Source organism: Choloepus didactylus, chromosome 5 (genome assembly GCF_015220235.1).
Source record: "Choloepus didactylus isolate mChoDid1 chromosome 5, mChoDid1.pri, whole genome shotgun sequence".
Taxonomy (NCBI): Eukaryota; Metazoa; Chordata; class Mammalia; order Pilosa; family Megalonychidae; genus Choloepus; species Choloepus didactylus.
Genome location: NC_051311.1, coordinates 45138762 through 45154856, shown reverse-complemented (window position 1 = coordinate 45154856; position 16095 = coordinate 45138762). Strand labels below are relative to the sequence as shown.

The 16095-nt window shown below is 38.1% G+C and overlaps 1 protein-coding gene across 2 annotated transcripts in view; it reads right to left on the bottom strand.

Moving 5' to 3' along the window:
* Positions 1-14792, bottom strand: part of TPK1 (thiamin pyrophosphokinase 1) — a 254862-nt gene extending 240070 nt beyond the window's left edge. Inside the window, exons 1-2 of one of the 2 annotated variants that reach the window (XM_037835935.1) lie at positions 14718-14792; positions 14194-14252 (exon numbers count right to left, since the gene is read on the bottom strand). In XM_037835935.1, coding sequence (XP_037691863.1) covers positions 14194-14236 — 43 coding nt within the window. In that variant the 5' untranslated portion in view covers positions 14237-14252; positions 14718-14792. Of the gene's footprint in view, positions 1-14193; positions 14253-14613; positions 14637-14717 lie in introns of those variants that run through there. The other variant, XM_037835936.1, reaches the window with a different exon arrangement.
* Between the last annotated feature and the right edge of the window lie 1303 nt (positions 14793-16095).

The following is a 16095-nucleotide window of genomic DNA, read 5'->3' as shown; positions in this document are numbered from 1 at the left end:
AACCAGGAAATGCACAGTGTTACATGTCACCTAAAGATGGTCCTTTCCTGGGACATTTCCATGGGACATCCCAGCCCAGCTGTGCCCAAACTAAGCACATATCTCAGAAGGATAAGAACCTAGGAAATCATGAATGTTCTGTTATATCTCAATAAGTTTTTTCCACAATGAAATTTTTGTGTTCCTCCCCACTTCGCACGCAGTAATACAAGACTCTGTGCTATATTTCCAGATGCATTTTCTCTTTTAAATTCTCACAGCCTGTGACAGATCATTTACAAATGAGAAAGAGGTTCAAAGAAATTTACAACTCTTACTTACCCATCTGTTAAATTTACAAAATAAGCAGAATTGGTGCTAAAGCATAATTTTCAAATAATTTCAATAATTTTTACATGACTTTCATGCAAATATAAATTGGACAAATGTCAAATATATTAACTAGTCATTAATTAAAAGAGTACCAATACAAATTTAAAGATACATATGGCAATATGAGAAGTCAATTTTTAAGAGGAACCTGATATGTGAAGATTCATCTGGGGTCTTGTTAAAATGCAGATTCTTATTTCATCTGAGTAAAAGGAGCCTGAGATTCTGCATTTCTTACAAGTCCCCAGGTAATGTCGATGCTGTTGGTCTGGGGACCTCAAATGCTTAAAACAGCAACTAGGACATGGTAGACACTCAAACAACTGTTGAACAAATGACTAAAATATTTAGCCTGGAAAAGAGAAAAACAAAAATCTGGGTAAGGATTTTCAGTATTTTAAAGACAAGTATAAAGAAAGTAAAGGTCTTCTGTGCTATTTCAAATGGACAATAAGAAAACTATAGGTAAACAGGTAAGCTTAAAGACACATTTTTAACAATAAGTTGTCCACCAATGGTCTATGTTTTCTTTAAAAAGACTGAGTTACCTGAACATGTTTAAGTAAAATATCGTCAAGCAAAAATGACAGGCAACCATCTAAGGAATGCTAATGAAGATACACTAGCACTGGGAACACTAAGGATTTCTAAGGTCTCTTCCATTTTAGGATTCCAACTATTCACAGCATTTCTACTTGGATCAGGAAGAATCCATAAGAATAATTTTCATACTTTGGAAAAGTTATGTTGCCTCAGCATAAATAGAAGCCACTGGAACCCTAAGCCAGAAACTTATACATGACCTAAGAGTAAATCAAAACCATAAATTTACTGTCAGTCATATAAGAGAAACCAATCCATTGTGATAAATGGATACCTTCAAAGACAATGGTGTGCTGAAGATACAGAACACTCACAGAATGAAAACCATTTATTTGAGCATCTGTTTTCCAGCTACAAAGAATAACTCTGATGGATTTAACCAAGGGAAAAAGATAATAAAATTCATTTAATGGAAAATTAATGCACAAACACACCTCATTTTCCTAGAAACCCTCTGAAGACATCTGGTGTTAATGTATCAAAGCCCACAGAACATTTTTTTTTTTTTGATGTGACTAAGCCATAACAGTTTGACATTGTAAATATTGAAACTGCCCCAAAGGTTCATTTACTATTTTCAGTTGTTTCATCAAAAGGAATCCTCTTCTTTCTGAAGAAAGTACCAATTTATAAGATCTATTTTGAAACTCATTTCAGAAGCTTTAGTTTCTAAAACCATGTAACTATTAAAATGCAAACATGGAAAAATGGGGGGGTGGAATGCTACGATGACTAAATACCACTAAAACACAGGAAATTGATTCTCTAGATGATGTGGAAAAAATGGCTTATAAAGTTAATGAGATATTACTTAAGACAAGAGAAACAATTTGGCCATTGATAGTGAGGATAAAAACACTGTCATCAAATATAACGAAACTAATTAAAAATATAACAAAAATTAAAACAAATACAAGAGACTTCCAGGAAGATGGTAGGGCTCACGCCTCTTCCAAAAACAGCTAGTGGACAGGCAGAAACTCTCTAAAACAACTGTTCTGGAGCTCCCGAGACCAGGGGAGTACCGCACAGCATCAAGACAAGAGTGGGATGAAGAGACTGAGAAACTGCAATGAAAAACTGAATAACTCATTCCACCGCAGCTCGTGGTAAACATGCCCTACCCTTGAGGTAAGCAGTTTGGGGTGAATCCAGTCCCTGCATGGCGGGCTGCTACAAGACTGGGAAGACTGCTGAAGTCCTCCTCCCCAAGACCAGAGGAGACGTGGCCCAGTACTGATCCAGCAGATTTAACCTCTGGTCCTACTGTTTTACCCATCCTGGACAGGCACCCTCATGCCATCATTTTCATCTAAACAAACCCTTAGCTAGAATGACAAAGAAAAACAGAGAGACAATGCAAATAAATAATTTCAGAAATAAGAAGGGGGACATTACAACTAACTGCACAATAATAAAAAAAGATGCTATAAACAACTGTATGTCATCAAAGGCAGAGTCAGCAGAGGACTAAAATAGCCTGTCTTATTATGGCTGCAGGGAATAGGTTGCTGGAGAATGCCATTTGCTGGGCAGACCAGGAAAGCGCAGCCTTGAGGAGCTAGAAAAAAGGCATCTTGGTGTCTTTCCTGACACTTTTCCCAAGGCCCTTTGGAACTGATCTGCACCCCCAGTGTGGGTCCCTGGTCCTCTCTTGGCTGGGAAATACTGACGAAGCAAATGTCAAACAATCTTAACACAAACTGAATTAATAACAAAATCCTGGACAAGGGAGAGAAACCAATCATCAGAATAATCTCATCAAGATAATCAGATACCCAGATATCAGCAAAAAATTACAAGCCACATTAAGAAGCAGAAAGATATGTCCCAAAAGAATACATTAAAAAGCTGGAGGAGATACAGAACTGGCACAACTAATCAAAGATGTTCGAGCAAATCTCCCAAACCAATTCAAGGAGATGAAGGAAAATATGACTAAAGAGATAAAAGATATTAAGAAAACATCAGGGACAGAGCTAAGAGGGTGGCATAGAGAGGAGTGGAAGACTGTTACCCCCCCAGAACAATTCATAAATGACCAAAAAACTAGTAAATAACCTGGAATAACCACAGGGAGACAAACATGAATGTCCACTCATCATCCACCAACCTGAACTGGGAGGAATGCCCGAGATCGCAGCATAAAATCTGTAAGTAAAACCGTGGACCCGCACTGAGAGCTGAGAGCCGAGAGCCACCCCTCACGGAAGCCTCACGGTGCTAGAGAGCAGCACTCTCTCAGCCCAGCTCCAACTGGGGTTTTAATGTTAACTGCTCAATACAGACAGTGAATCCTCAACAAGCAGACAGAGGCTTTTGGTGACAACTGACCTTGGGAGAGTCGGGGGACATATCTGTCTCAGGACGGGGAGCCCAGAGGATCGGGTGCTATCTCTGGCTGATGGGTGAACCTGGGAGATTTTCTGTCCCTTTCTCTCTCTGTGGAGAAAACCTCAGCCATTCTCAGCCTGCAGTGCTTTGCAGTAAAGACAGCCTCAGCCATTGTAAAATCAAAACACTTTGATCAGCAGAGTCAAAGAAACAAAGAACTTATTGATATGCAAATGACTTCTCTAGAGGGGGCATAGCTTCCCAAGAGGAAAGGGAGGGGCCCAGCTGTACTGCCCGCCTTTTCAGAACAAGACCCCAAAGCCTGGGGGAGGAGAGCCACAGGCCACACCCTCTTACACCAGCCAGTGACAGGCTGAAAGGTGCACCTGCAGGGCAGAAAAGCACAGGTGTATCAATCCTCTAAGAAAAACCATCAGGGAAACCAGATACTGAATATTTCCTCCTTCTGTGACCTGAGCCTGTTCTCGTCTGGGAAAACCTGATTGGGGTGGCCTAGGAGGTCAGATGCCTAGACAACAGAAAACTACAACCTACACTAAGAAAAACAAACCTATGGCCCAGTCAAAGGAACAAACGTAGACTTCAACTGAGATACAGGAATTTAAACAACTAACACTAAATCAATTCAAAAAGTTTAGAGAATATTTCACAAAAGAGATAAAGGCTGTAAAGAAAATACTGGGCACACATAAGGCAGAAATCGAAAGTTCAAAAAAACAACTAGTAGAATCTATGGATATGAAAGGCACAACGCAAGAGATGAAAGACATAATGGAAACATACAACAGCAGATCTCAAGAGGCAGAAGAAAACACTCAAGAACTGGAGAACAAAACACCTGAAAGCCTACATGCAAAGGAGCAGATGGGGAAAAAAATGAAAAAATATGAGCAATGTCTCCGGGAATTTAAGGATGAAACAAAGTACAAGAATGTATGTATCATTGGTATCCCAGTAGGAGAAGAGAAGGGAAAAGGGGCAGAGGCAATAATAGAAGAAATAATCAATAAAAATTTCCCATCTCTTATGAAAGACATAAAATTATAGATCCAAGAAGCGCAGCGTACTCCAAACAGAATAGATCTGAAAAGGCCTATGCCAAGACACTTAATAATCAGATTATCAAATGTCAAAGACAAAGAGAGAATCCTGAAAGCAGCAAGAGAAAAGAAATCCATCACATACAAAGGAAGCTTAATAAGACTATGTGCGGATCTCTCTGCAGAAACCATGGAGGCAAGAAGGAATTGATGTGATATACTTAAGATACTGAAAGAGAAAAACCGCCAACTAACAATCCTATATCCAGCAAAACTGTCCTTCAAATATGAGGGAGAGCTCAAAATATTTTCCAAAAAACAGACAACGAGAGACTTTGTGAACAAGACACCCGCCCTACAGGAAATACTAAAGGGAGCACTACAGAGTGATAGGAGAAGACAGGAGTGAGAGGTTTGGAACACAATTTTGGGTGATAGTAGCACAGCAATGTAAGTACACTGAACAAAGATAACTATGAATACGGTTGAGAGAGGAAGGTTGGGAGCATGTGAGACACCAGAAGAAAGGAGGAAAGATAAAGAATGGGACTGTGTAACTTGGTGAAATCTAGTTCAACAATTGTGATAAAATGTACAAATATGTTCTTTTACGAGCGAGACCAAGCAAATGTCAACCTTGCAAGGTGTTAAAAATGGGGAGGCACTGGGGGAGGGATGCAATCAATGTAAACTAGAGACTGTAACTAATAGAATCATTGTATTATGCTTCCTTTAATGTAGCAAAGGCGATATACCAAGGTAAATGCAGATAAGGGGGGGACAGGGGAGGCATGTTAAACACTTGACATTGGTGGTGTTGTCTGACTCTTTACTCTACTTTGATTTAAGGTTACTTTTCCTTTTGTTACTTCCCAGTTGTCTTTTTTTCCCTCTTTCTTTTGCCTCTCTACCTTCTTTGACTCTCTCCCCTGCCTTGTGGAAGAAATGTAGATGCCCTTATATAGATAGTGGTGAAGGTGGTGAACTCATAAATATGTGACTATACAGAGAACCATCAATTGTTTACTTAGGATGGAATGTATGGTGTATGAACAAAACCATCTTAAAAAAAAAAATGGGTTGATGACAAAATCTCAAGGGCAATATACTGAGTGAAATAAGCCAGACACATAAGGACAAATATTGCAGGGTCTCACTAATAAGAATTAATTATAATATGTAAACTCATAGACATGAAATATAAGGTACCAAAATATAGGACGAGGCTTAAGAATGGGGAGCAGTTGCTTAGTATGAGCAGAATGTTCAATTAGGATGAACTTAAATGTTTGGAAATGAACAGAGGTGTCGGTAGCAAGATGTGAGAATAACTAACAGTGCCGAATGGTGCGTGAATGAGGTGGAAAGGGGAAGCTCAGAGTCATATATGTCACCAAAAGGAAAGTTGGAGATCAAAAGATGGAAATGTATAAAACTGAATTCTATGGTGGGCAATGTCCATGATTAGCTGTACAAATATTAGAAAACTCTTCCGTGAGCCACAACAAATGTATGACAATACAACTAGAAGTTAATAATAGAGGGACATATAGGGAAGAAATATATACATATTGCAAACTATATACTATAGTTATTAGTATTTCAACATTCTTTCATAAACAGAAACAAATGTACTATACTAACACTACGAGTCAACAATTGAGGGGGGTTGGTTAGGGATGTGGGAGGACTCAAGTTTCCTTTTCTTTTTTTTTCTTTTTTTTTTCATCTTTCACTTTATTTCTTGTCTGAAGTAATGAAAAGGTTCTAAAAATTGAACAAAAATTAAGTGCAGTCATGGATGCACAGCTGTATGAGGGTACCAGGGGCAACTGATTGTACACTTTGGATCTTTGGATAATTGTATGGTATCCGAACAATCCCAATAAAAATTAAAAAGAATAAAAAGGAAAAGAAAACATCAGATGAGTCTAAAGAATTTGAAAGCATGCAAAGAAAAATAACAGAACCTATGGGAATGAAAGGCATAACAGAAGTGGTTAAAAATATGCTAGATACATACAGCAAAAGATTTGAAAAGGAGATAAGATCAGAGACTTAGAAGACAGGGCATCCAAAATCAAACAGACAAAGGAAGAAATAGAGAAAAGTGCAAAAATTTGAGCAGGGTCTCAGGAACTGAATGACAGCATAAAGTGCACAACATACACATCATGAGTATCCAGAAGAAAAAGGGAAAAGAAAAGGGACAGAAATAATGGCTGAAAAATTCCAAACTCTAATGAAAGACATAAATATACATATCAAAGAAGTGCAACACACTCAAAACAGAATAAATCTGAGTAGATCTACTCCAAGATACATACTAATCAGACTTTGAACTGCCAAAGATAAAAGAGAGAACTTGGAAAGCACAAGAGAAAAGCATTCTATCACATAATGGGACAGAGACTATGGAGGGAAAAAGGCAGTGGTGAGATGTATTTAAAATACTGAAAGAAAAAAAAAGGGCCAGCCAAGAATTCTTTATCTGGCAAAACTGCTCTTCAAAAACAAGGAAGAATTTAAAATTTTCACAAATAAACAAAGGCTGAGAGAATTCATTAACGAGAGACTTGGCCTACAAGAAATACTAAAAGGAGTTCTGCAAGTGGAAAAGAGAGGACACTCTCAGGAGGACAGTATAGAAATGAAGATCATAAGTAAGGGTAACTAAAAGGGTAAAAAGAGAGAAAAAAACAAGATATTACATATACAAGCCAAAGAATAAAATGAAGTAAGTACTGCCTTTAGAGTAGTAACACTGAATGTTAATGGATTAAATTCCCCAATCAAAAGACAGATTGGTAGAATAGATTAAAAAAAAAATATGATCCATCTATATGCTACCTAGAAGAGACTCACTTCAGACCCAAAGACACAAACAGTTTGAAAGAGAAAGGCTGGAAAAAGATACTCCACACAAATAGTAATCAGAAAAGAGCTGGGGTAGCTATACAACATCAGACAAAATAGACTTTAAATACAATAATGTTAAAGGAGACAAAGACATTATATATTAATAAAAGGGGCAATCCACCAAGAAAAAAAAAAAACAAATATTTATGCACCCAGTCAGGGTGCCTCAAAATACATGAGTCAAACACTAGCAAAACTGAAAGGAGAGTAATAGACGTCTCTACAACAGTGGGAGACTTCAATACACCACTCTTATCAATGAATAGAACATCTAGACAGAGGATCAATAAAGAAACAGAAAACTTGAATAATATTATCATGTGAACTAGACCTAAAAGACATATACAGAACATTGCGCCCCAAAATAGCAGGATATACATTCTTCTCAAGCGCTCATGAATCATTCTCAAGGATAGACCACATGTTGGGTCACAAAAAGGCCCAATATATTAAAAAGGATTGGCATTATACAAAGCACTTTCTCTGATCATAATGGAGTGAAGCTGGAAATCAATAACAGGTAGAGAGAACTGGAAAATTCAAAAATATAAGGAAGTTTAAACAATACTCTTAAACAATCAGTAGGTCAAAGAAGAAATTCCAAGGAAAATCAATAAAACAGCTGGCTCTTTGAGAAGATCAATGTGCCAGTTTGAATGTATTATGTCCCCCAGTAAAAGCCATATTCTTTGATGCAATCTTGTGGGGCAGACAGAATAGTGGGGATTAAGTTTGAATTAGGTTGTTTGCATGGAGATGTGCCCCACCCAGCTGTGGGTGGTGACTCTGGTGGGATACTCCCATGGAGGCGTGGCCCCACCCATTCAGGGTGGGCCTCGATCAGTGGAGCCATATAAACATGCTGACTCAAAGAGACTGAACGGAGTGCAGCTGGGAGTGATGTTTTGAAGAGAAGCAAGCTTGCTAGAAAGGAACGTCCTGGGAGAAAGCCGTTTTGAGGCCGGAGCTTTGGAGCAGATGCCAGCTGCCTTCCTAGCTAGCAGAGGTTTTCTGGACTCCATTGGCCATCCTCTGGTGAAAGTACCCGATTGTTGATGTGTTACCTTGGATGCTTTGTGGCCTTAAGACTGTAACTGTGTAGTGAAATAAACCCCCGTTTTATAAAAGCCTATCCATCTCTGGTGTTTTGCATTCTGCAGCATTAGCAAACTAGGACAATCAATATAATTGACAAACCCTTAGCTAGACTGACAAAGAAAAACAGAGAGATGATGCAAACAGATAACATCAGAAATGAGAAGAGGGACATTACAACTAACTGCTCAAAAATAAAAAAAGATCATAAAAGGATGCTATAAACAACCATATGGGAACAAATTAGACAACTTAAATGAAATGGACAATTTCCTAGAAACACACAAATAAAACCTACACTAACTCAAGAAGAAACAGAAGACCTCAACAAACCAAACGCAAGTAAAGAGATTGAATCAGTCATCAGAAAACTCCCAACAAAGAAAATCCCAGTACCAGAAGGGCTGCACAGGTGAATTCTACCAATCATTCCAAGAAGAATACCAATCCTGCTCAAACTCTTCCAAAAACTGAAGGAGGAACACTACCTAACTCACTCTGTAAAGCCCAACATCATCCTAATACCAAAACAAGATAAAGATACAAGAAAATAAAATTGCAAACCAACCTCTCTAATGAATATAGATGCAAAAATCTTCAACAAAACACTTGCAAATTGAATCCAACAGCACATTAAAAGAATTATACAACATGACCAAGTGGGTTTTATTCCAGGTAAGCAACGGTGGTTGAAAACAAGAAAATCAATTAATGGAATATACTACATTAACAATTGCAAGGGGAAAAACCACAGGATCATCCTCAATTCACACAGAAAAGGCATTTGACAAAATCCAGCATCCTTTCTTGATAAAAACACTTTGAAAGACAGGAATAGAAGGAAATTTCCTCAACACAATAAAGGGTATAAATGAAAAACCCACAGCTAACATCATACTCAATGGTGACAGACTGAAAGTTTTCCCTCTAAAATCTGGAACTGCAGTCCAGCTACACTGATCTCTGAAAATGATTGTATAGCCTTTATCTTGTGCCCTTGTGATTGTAGAAACCTTACTAAACTTCACTTGTACCCATTTAGCCAGTTTTTCCACTTTAAAGTCTTATGATCACTAAAGACAGCTCCTAATGTTTATTAATGAAGGGTCTTGGGTCAGCCCAGAACTAACCCACCCCAAGTCCAAAGTTATCTTGATAACCGAAGTTGGATCTAAATAAATGGGCCCGCCAGACATGCACAATAGCTTAGACTTTAAACTACAAGTCACCTATACCTCATTATAATGCTAAAAATCACGTCCATCACCATGTTAACGCTGCCATTTTCTTACATACGTTCTGTGACTAAGCATGTAATCAATCTGCACATGCTCAAAAATTAGATCACTTCTAATTACTAATTACATATTCTGGGGCCATTGTACTCATTATCCTAAAACCTGCCCATCTTTTGCTATTATAAAACTATCAGAATTACTACAATTTGGGGAGACAGAGTTTTGGACCAACAGGCCATCTGTTCTCCTGCTTCATGCCTAGCAATAAACTCTTTCTCTCTTTGAAACCCTGGTGTGTCAGGAATTGGTCATTTGAGAGCATCAGGCAAAATAATCCACCACCTTGGTCTGGCAACAACTTGAAAGCATTATTATAAAGCCACAGTGGTCAAAACAGCATGGTACTTGGTACTGGCATAAAGAGAGACATATTAATCAATGCAAGCAAATTAAGAGTTCAAAAGTAGACCCTCACATCTAAGAACATTGATTTTTGATAAGGCTGCCCAGTCTACTCAACTGAGACAGAATAGTCTCTTCAATAAATGGTGCTAGGAGAATAGGATGTCCATATCCAAGAGAATGAAAGAGGACCCCTATCTCACACCTTACATAAAAATTAACTCAAAATGGATCAAAAACCTTAATTTAAGAGCCAGGACCATAATAATCTTACAATATATAGGGAAGCATCTTCAAGATCTCATAGTAGGTGGTAGTTTCTTATACCTTATACCCAGAGCACAAACAACCAAAGAAAAAATAGATAAATGGAACTTCCTCAAAATTGAATACTTCTGTGCTTCAAAGGACTTTGTCAAGAACGTGAAAAGGCAGCCTACTCAATAGGAGAAAATATTTGGAAACTACATATCCAATAAGTTTTTAATGTCCAGAACATATAAAGAAATCCTACAACTCAACAATAAAAAGACAAATAACCCAATCAAAAAATAGGCAAAAGCCTTGAATAGACATTTTTCCAGAGGAAATACAATTGGCTAAAAAGCTCATGAAAAGATGCTCAATATCACCAGCTATCAGTGAAATGCAAATCAAAACCACAATGAGATATCATTTTGCACCTATTAGAATGATCACTATTAAACAAACAGAAAATTACAAGCGCTGGAGAAGATGTGGAGAAATAGAAATTTATTCACTGCTGGTGGGAATGTAAAATGGTACAGCTGCTGTGGAAGGTTTGGTGGTTCCCCAGGAAGTGAAGTTTAGACATGCCATATGATCCAAGAATCCCATTATTAGGTTTATACTCAGAAGAACTGAAAGCAGGGGTGCAAACAGACATTTGCACATCCATGTTCACAGTGGCATTATTCACAATTGCCCAAAGATGGGGAAATGACTCAAGTGGCCATCAACTGATGAACGGATAAACAAAATGTGGTATATACATATGATGGAATATTATTCAGCAATAAGAAGGAATGGACTCTTGAGGACCTTATGTTGTGTGAAATAAGCCAGACACAAAAGGACAGATATTATATGATTTCACTAACAGGAACTAAATTGAAGGAGCAAAGTCATGGAGTTAATACCTAGATTATAGGTTATCAGAAGATAGAATGTGGGTAGAGAGGGGAGTTGATGTTTAATTTCTGTATAATTTTTCATAGGGTTGATTGTAAATGTTTGGAAATGGATAGAGGTGATGGTAGCAAGTTACTGTGAGTGTAATTAGCAGAATGAATCATGGCTGTGATTGTGGTTGAAAGGGTAAGGTTAGGATAATTTAAGTTACTAGAAAGAAAGCTAGAGGGTGAAACATGGGACTGTATAACAGTGAACCCTGACATGGACAATGAATGTGGTTAATAGTACAACTATAAGAAAGTTGTTCCATGAACCAGAACAAATGTATGTCACAACTACAAGGTGTTAATAATAGGGTGGTATATGGGAAAAAATATACCTAATGCAAACTATGGACTATAGTTAACAGTAATACTGTAATTTTGTTCCATCAATTGTAACAAAAGTACCACACCAATGCTAAATGTCAATAATATGGGAGTATAAGCAATATGAGGTTTTTCTTTTTGTAATAACGAAAATGTTCTAAAATTGACTGTGATAAAATGCACATCTCTGATTATACTAATAGCCACTGATTGTACACCTTGGATGGATTGTATGGTATGTGAATATATCTCAATAAAACTGCTTAAGGGGAAAAAAAAAAACACAATACCAAAAGCCTTAGAGTATTTATATGTATGGACCATAATGAAGTATTAAGTGAAAAAAGCATTTTGCAGTAAGGGTATAAAAGTCTTGTTTATATTTATAAACATACAACTTAGAAGAACACAAATTAGAATGATAATCTCTGGTGAGTAAGATAGGACTTTTTACTTCATACCCTTCTATTTTGTTTGAAAATAAATGAACAAGGAGCTTACATAATTTTTAGAGTACAAAAATTTATATATCTGAACTCACAGGCCCAAAATAGTAATTTGCAAAATAATTTAAAATACGAAACCACTGTTAAAAACAAGAATAAAAATATGTCAGGGTGTATGAACTATAACAGAACTTCAGAGCATATACCAACTGATAATGGTTATTTATGGAAAAGGGATTACAGAAAACTGTCTCATTCACATTCCATTTTATTTTTAACTTTTTTTAAATTAATGAATACTTAAAGAAGGGAAAAAAAAAAACAAAAAAATAAAACTACCATCTCTTTAATCAATCAATCATTCCAGTGAGATAAGTATTTTGATCTACAATACCTTTCCTAACAATTTCTTAACATGAAGAAAAGCAGCTATTTATTGTTGGATTCTCCACTATACTAAATCTGAGTAAGCATTACAGATAAATCATACCAACAAACTAAATTTACAGAAGTTATTAATAGAAAAACTATGTCTCTACTGGATGAGTATTAAAAGTTTGATGAAAGATATCCATACCTCAAATATTTACTGAATTACTACAAAGAGCAGACCCACCCAAAGGAGCCTTGGCTTCCATTTCTGATCTGTACTTCACTCAGGATGTCACATTTCTCATTGTTCCCCTTCATGCCCTGCTCAGGTGTGGAGCTTACAGATGTTCTGAGTTAAGGAGTCAAGGCCTTCTCCACTAAGCCTCCCACAAACATAGAGGGAGCAGAGCTGCTAGTTCTTGCTAGAGTCTATTACTCCAAACCTTTTCCATTTCAGAATTGACCTTATGATAAACTGCCTTTTTGTTTTCTGCTCAGACTTACTGCTGAATAATTGCTAACAGCTACTGAAGGTAGGTGCTTTACATGTGTTAAAGCATTTATACTAACAGGAATCCTATATTACAGATAAAGTAACAAAGTTGGTAAACGGCAAAGCTAGGATTTTATCTAAGGATTCTGACTACAATCTTCATCCAATCTTTACTATACAGCATTATCTCTATGATATGCTGCTTCTTTTAACCTAGAAAACACTAGAACACTTCAGCCAGCAAAACTCTTAGTAACAAATCTGAAAAGTCAACAGGCCACCTGAATCAAATGTTTACTCTTGGAAATGCTGTCATCTTGCTACTATTGAATGACTGAGACCTATGAAACAATCTGCAAAATGCTCTTCTTCCGTTCTGAACAGCTGTTTCCATTAATAACTAGGACTCCAAACTCTTAAGTCAAAAATATCTGGGTTCACATTTTAGATCTGGCACTAGCTGTCTTACAGGTGAAGACCTGTAAAATATGAAGGTTTATGTGAAAAATGTAGTCTAGTGCATGCCTGGAAAGTAGTCAATGTCATCTAAGACTACTACTATTATCCTTTGTTTTAAAAGTACTTACCCTAACAGTATGCAGAAAAATGACAAGTTCAAATAAAATTCAAAACAAGAATACGTGTTTAAAGAAGACAATGTATACATTTTAAAGATATTTGAATTTATGAAACCGACAAACTAGATGTTCTACACAACAGAAACATATTTAACTGAAAACATATATATTATGAAATTATCATAGTTAATTTCGACAGGAAAATGAATGCTACTAATAGCCTCATAAAAACTCATTCATTGTATCTATTTCAGCGTTTAGTGCTTTGAAATCTTAAAAGAATAAACAACTTTAAATGAGTGATATATTTTTAAAATATTTTAGCCAGTTAACAATTTTTATTCTATAATCTCAGGCATTTTCAATGGATTAATAACTATAATGGACAGGCAAAGACTACTGTCTTTTACACCATCAGTGTCCAATGTCCTGCTGTGTTACAGAATACTTCCCGCTGTTAAGAGGCCTAATGCCTTACAAGTAGTCCTTACTCTGCTCCAAGTAGAGTATATAAAATAAATCTGACCGTTTAGCCCTTCCTACAACCTATATGGCAAGGACTAATATTTATCTTCATTTTTGAGGTGAGGAAATGGAGGCACAACAGAGACTGAATAATATGCCTAAGGGAACAGAGCTAGATAATCAGACGCAGAACCTAGATTGGAAACCTATCTGGGTCTAGATCCTGTCCTTTTAACCTCTTCATGCTTCTAGAGAGAAGCTACGTCAATCACAACGTTAAAGAATACAGTACCACTGGGAAGCAGGAGTTCCAACGGGGTAAAGACATGCTCCATACTGGAATATTGGCCTCTGCGTTATTAAAAAAAAAAAAAAAAAAAAAAAGAAGGAAAGAAAGAAAGAAAAAAGCCAAGTTAGAATCTCTCAAACCTAATTAAACAGACCTGCGAAATCGACTGTAAACTCGGCCCTTTTAATCTTTTAATCTTGGGGAAAGCGTATTCTGGGGCAGACCACAGAACGTGAAGCAGGGCTCGCCTTTCGTGGCTAGGGCTGAGCTCAGGCCAGGGACGCCGCCAGCATGGAGCAGTGGAAAGGGGAGATGCCCCGGAGCCCCGCAGGATTCCGGGACGCACACGAGGGCGGGGAGAAAGGGTACGATGCTTTTCTCCATGGGGCCGCCCCCTTCAGCCTCTACCAGCATCTCCGTTACCATCCGGGGATTGGGGAAACCAGAACCGACGGCCACCTCCCTGTCGCTCCCCGCCACATCCCGCGGCAGCTGACGGAGCAGCGCACGGCTGCAGCAGCACTTACACAAGGACGGGTGGAGCCACTAGCGAAAGGAGCGCACGCTGCGAGAGCAAGGGCGATCGACGACTCGGCGCTCGGCTGAAGAGCCTCTGGAGACGCTAGATCGTGCTCGCTGGTTTAAGTAAAGGCGGTGCAAGGCGGCCCCGCCCCTTTCCGGGAGCCGGCGGCGCGTGGAGAACCTTGCCGCTCCTTAAGCAGGCGCTGCGAGAAGCTGGGGTTGCAGGTTCTTAGCGAGTTAGTCTTCTGGCTGTCTCCGCTCTCTTTTTTTGAGTGCAAACTTCTCTAGACTGGAGCTGTTGCCGAATTAACTATAATATTTCTGCCGGGCCCATTTCAAGTAACCAGTCATTTTCTCCAAGCACAACAAATTCCCCATCACTTATCTTCAGCCTCGCTTCAGAAACAGCCCGTTCTCGGTCCTCATTCCCTTTCACGACCGCTTGCCGCACGTGGCCTTACTGAACCTCCGTTAAATTTTCCTTTCTTCACTTAGTCAAAACAATAAGCATGTTTTAGTTAGGAAGAACTTTGAACCCACTTGAAACTCCACTCAAACACACCCAAGATGATGTGTGCACTCTGTTGCAATACAGCCTTTTCCAATACTGACCAAATCCAATTTCCAGAAAAGTTTCCTTTTTTCTTGTATTAGACAAAAATCCCCCTCCCTGTACCTTCTTCCACTTCTCCACCGGGCTAGGACTGTAACATTTTAGAAGGAACACTGGTCTCTCAATAATCTGTTTGAAGAAGATTTATACAGCCAGGCTTTAGCTTTTCCAGGCTAAACTCCATTCTCTCATGACATAATTTTCAGACCTTTTATCATCCAGGTTCCCATCCTCTATATTTAATGTTGCTCATAAATCGTGGTTTCAAGAACTGGCCAAGACGTTCCAGAAATCATCCCACTATAGGGGAGTATATCAGAGTCTATACTCATTACCTTTTTTAGCTGTCAGATCAAATAGAACGTCCAGCATCTTTCACACTAACGGCTGTAAAGCCAAGAGTACACTTATCTCATACTAATTTTAGATTGGTCTGGGACTTGACATTCATGTTTCACATTAAATATGAGTTTGTAATCACAGTTACAACAGGCCGTTTCAACTATGTCGCCTACTAGCTGTGGAATATTGGAACACTACCTCAGTTTCCTCATGTATAAGATGGGAACAATATCACCTGCTTTGGAAGAGTTTTGTAAGGATCAAATGACATGGTATAGATAAAACACCTGGCCTGGTGCCAAGCACAAGGAAATTTGCAACAAATGTTCGTTTCCTCTCCAGCAATGCAGTATCCCACATATATGTCAATAACATTACTGTTTACATCAGTACTACATATCCTTGCCAAGTGTTTTATGTGTAATATA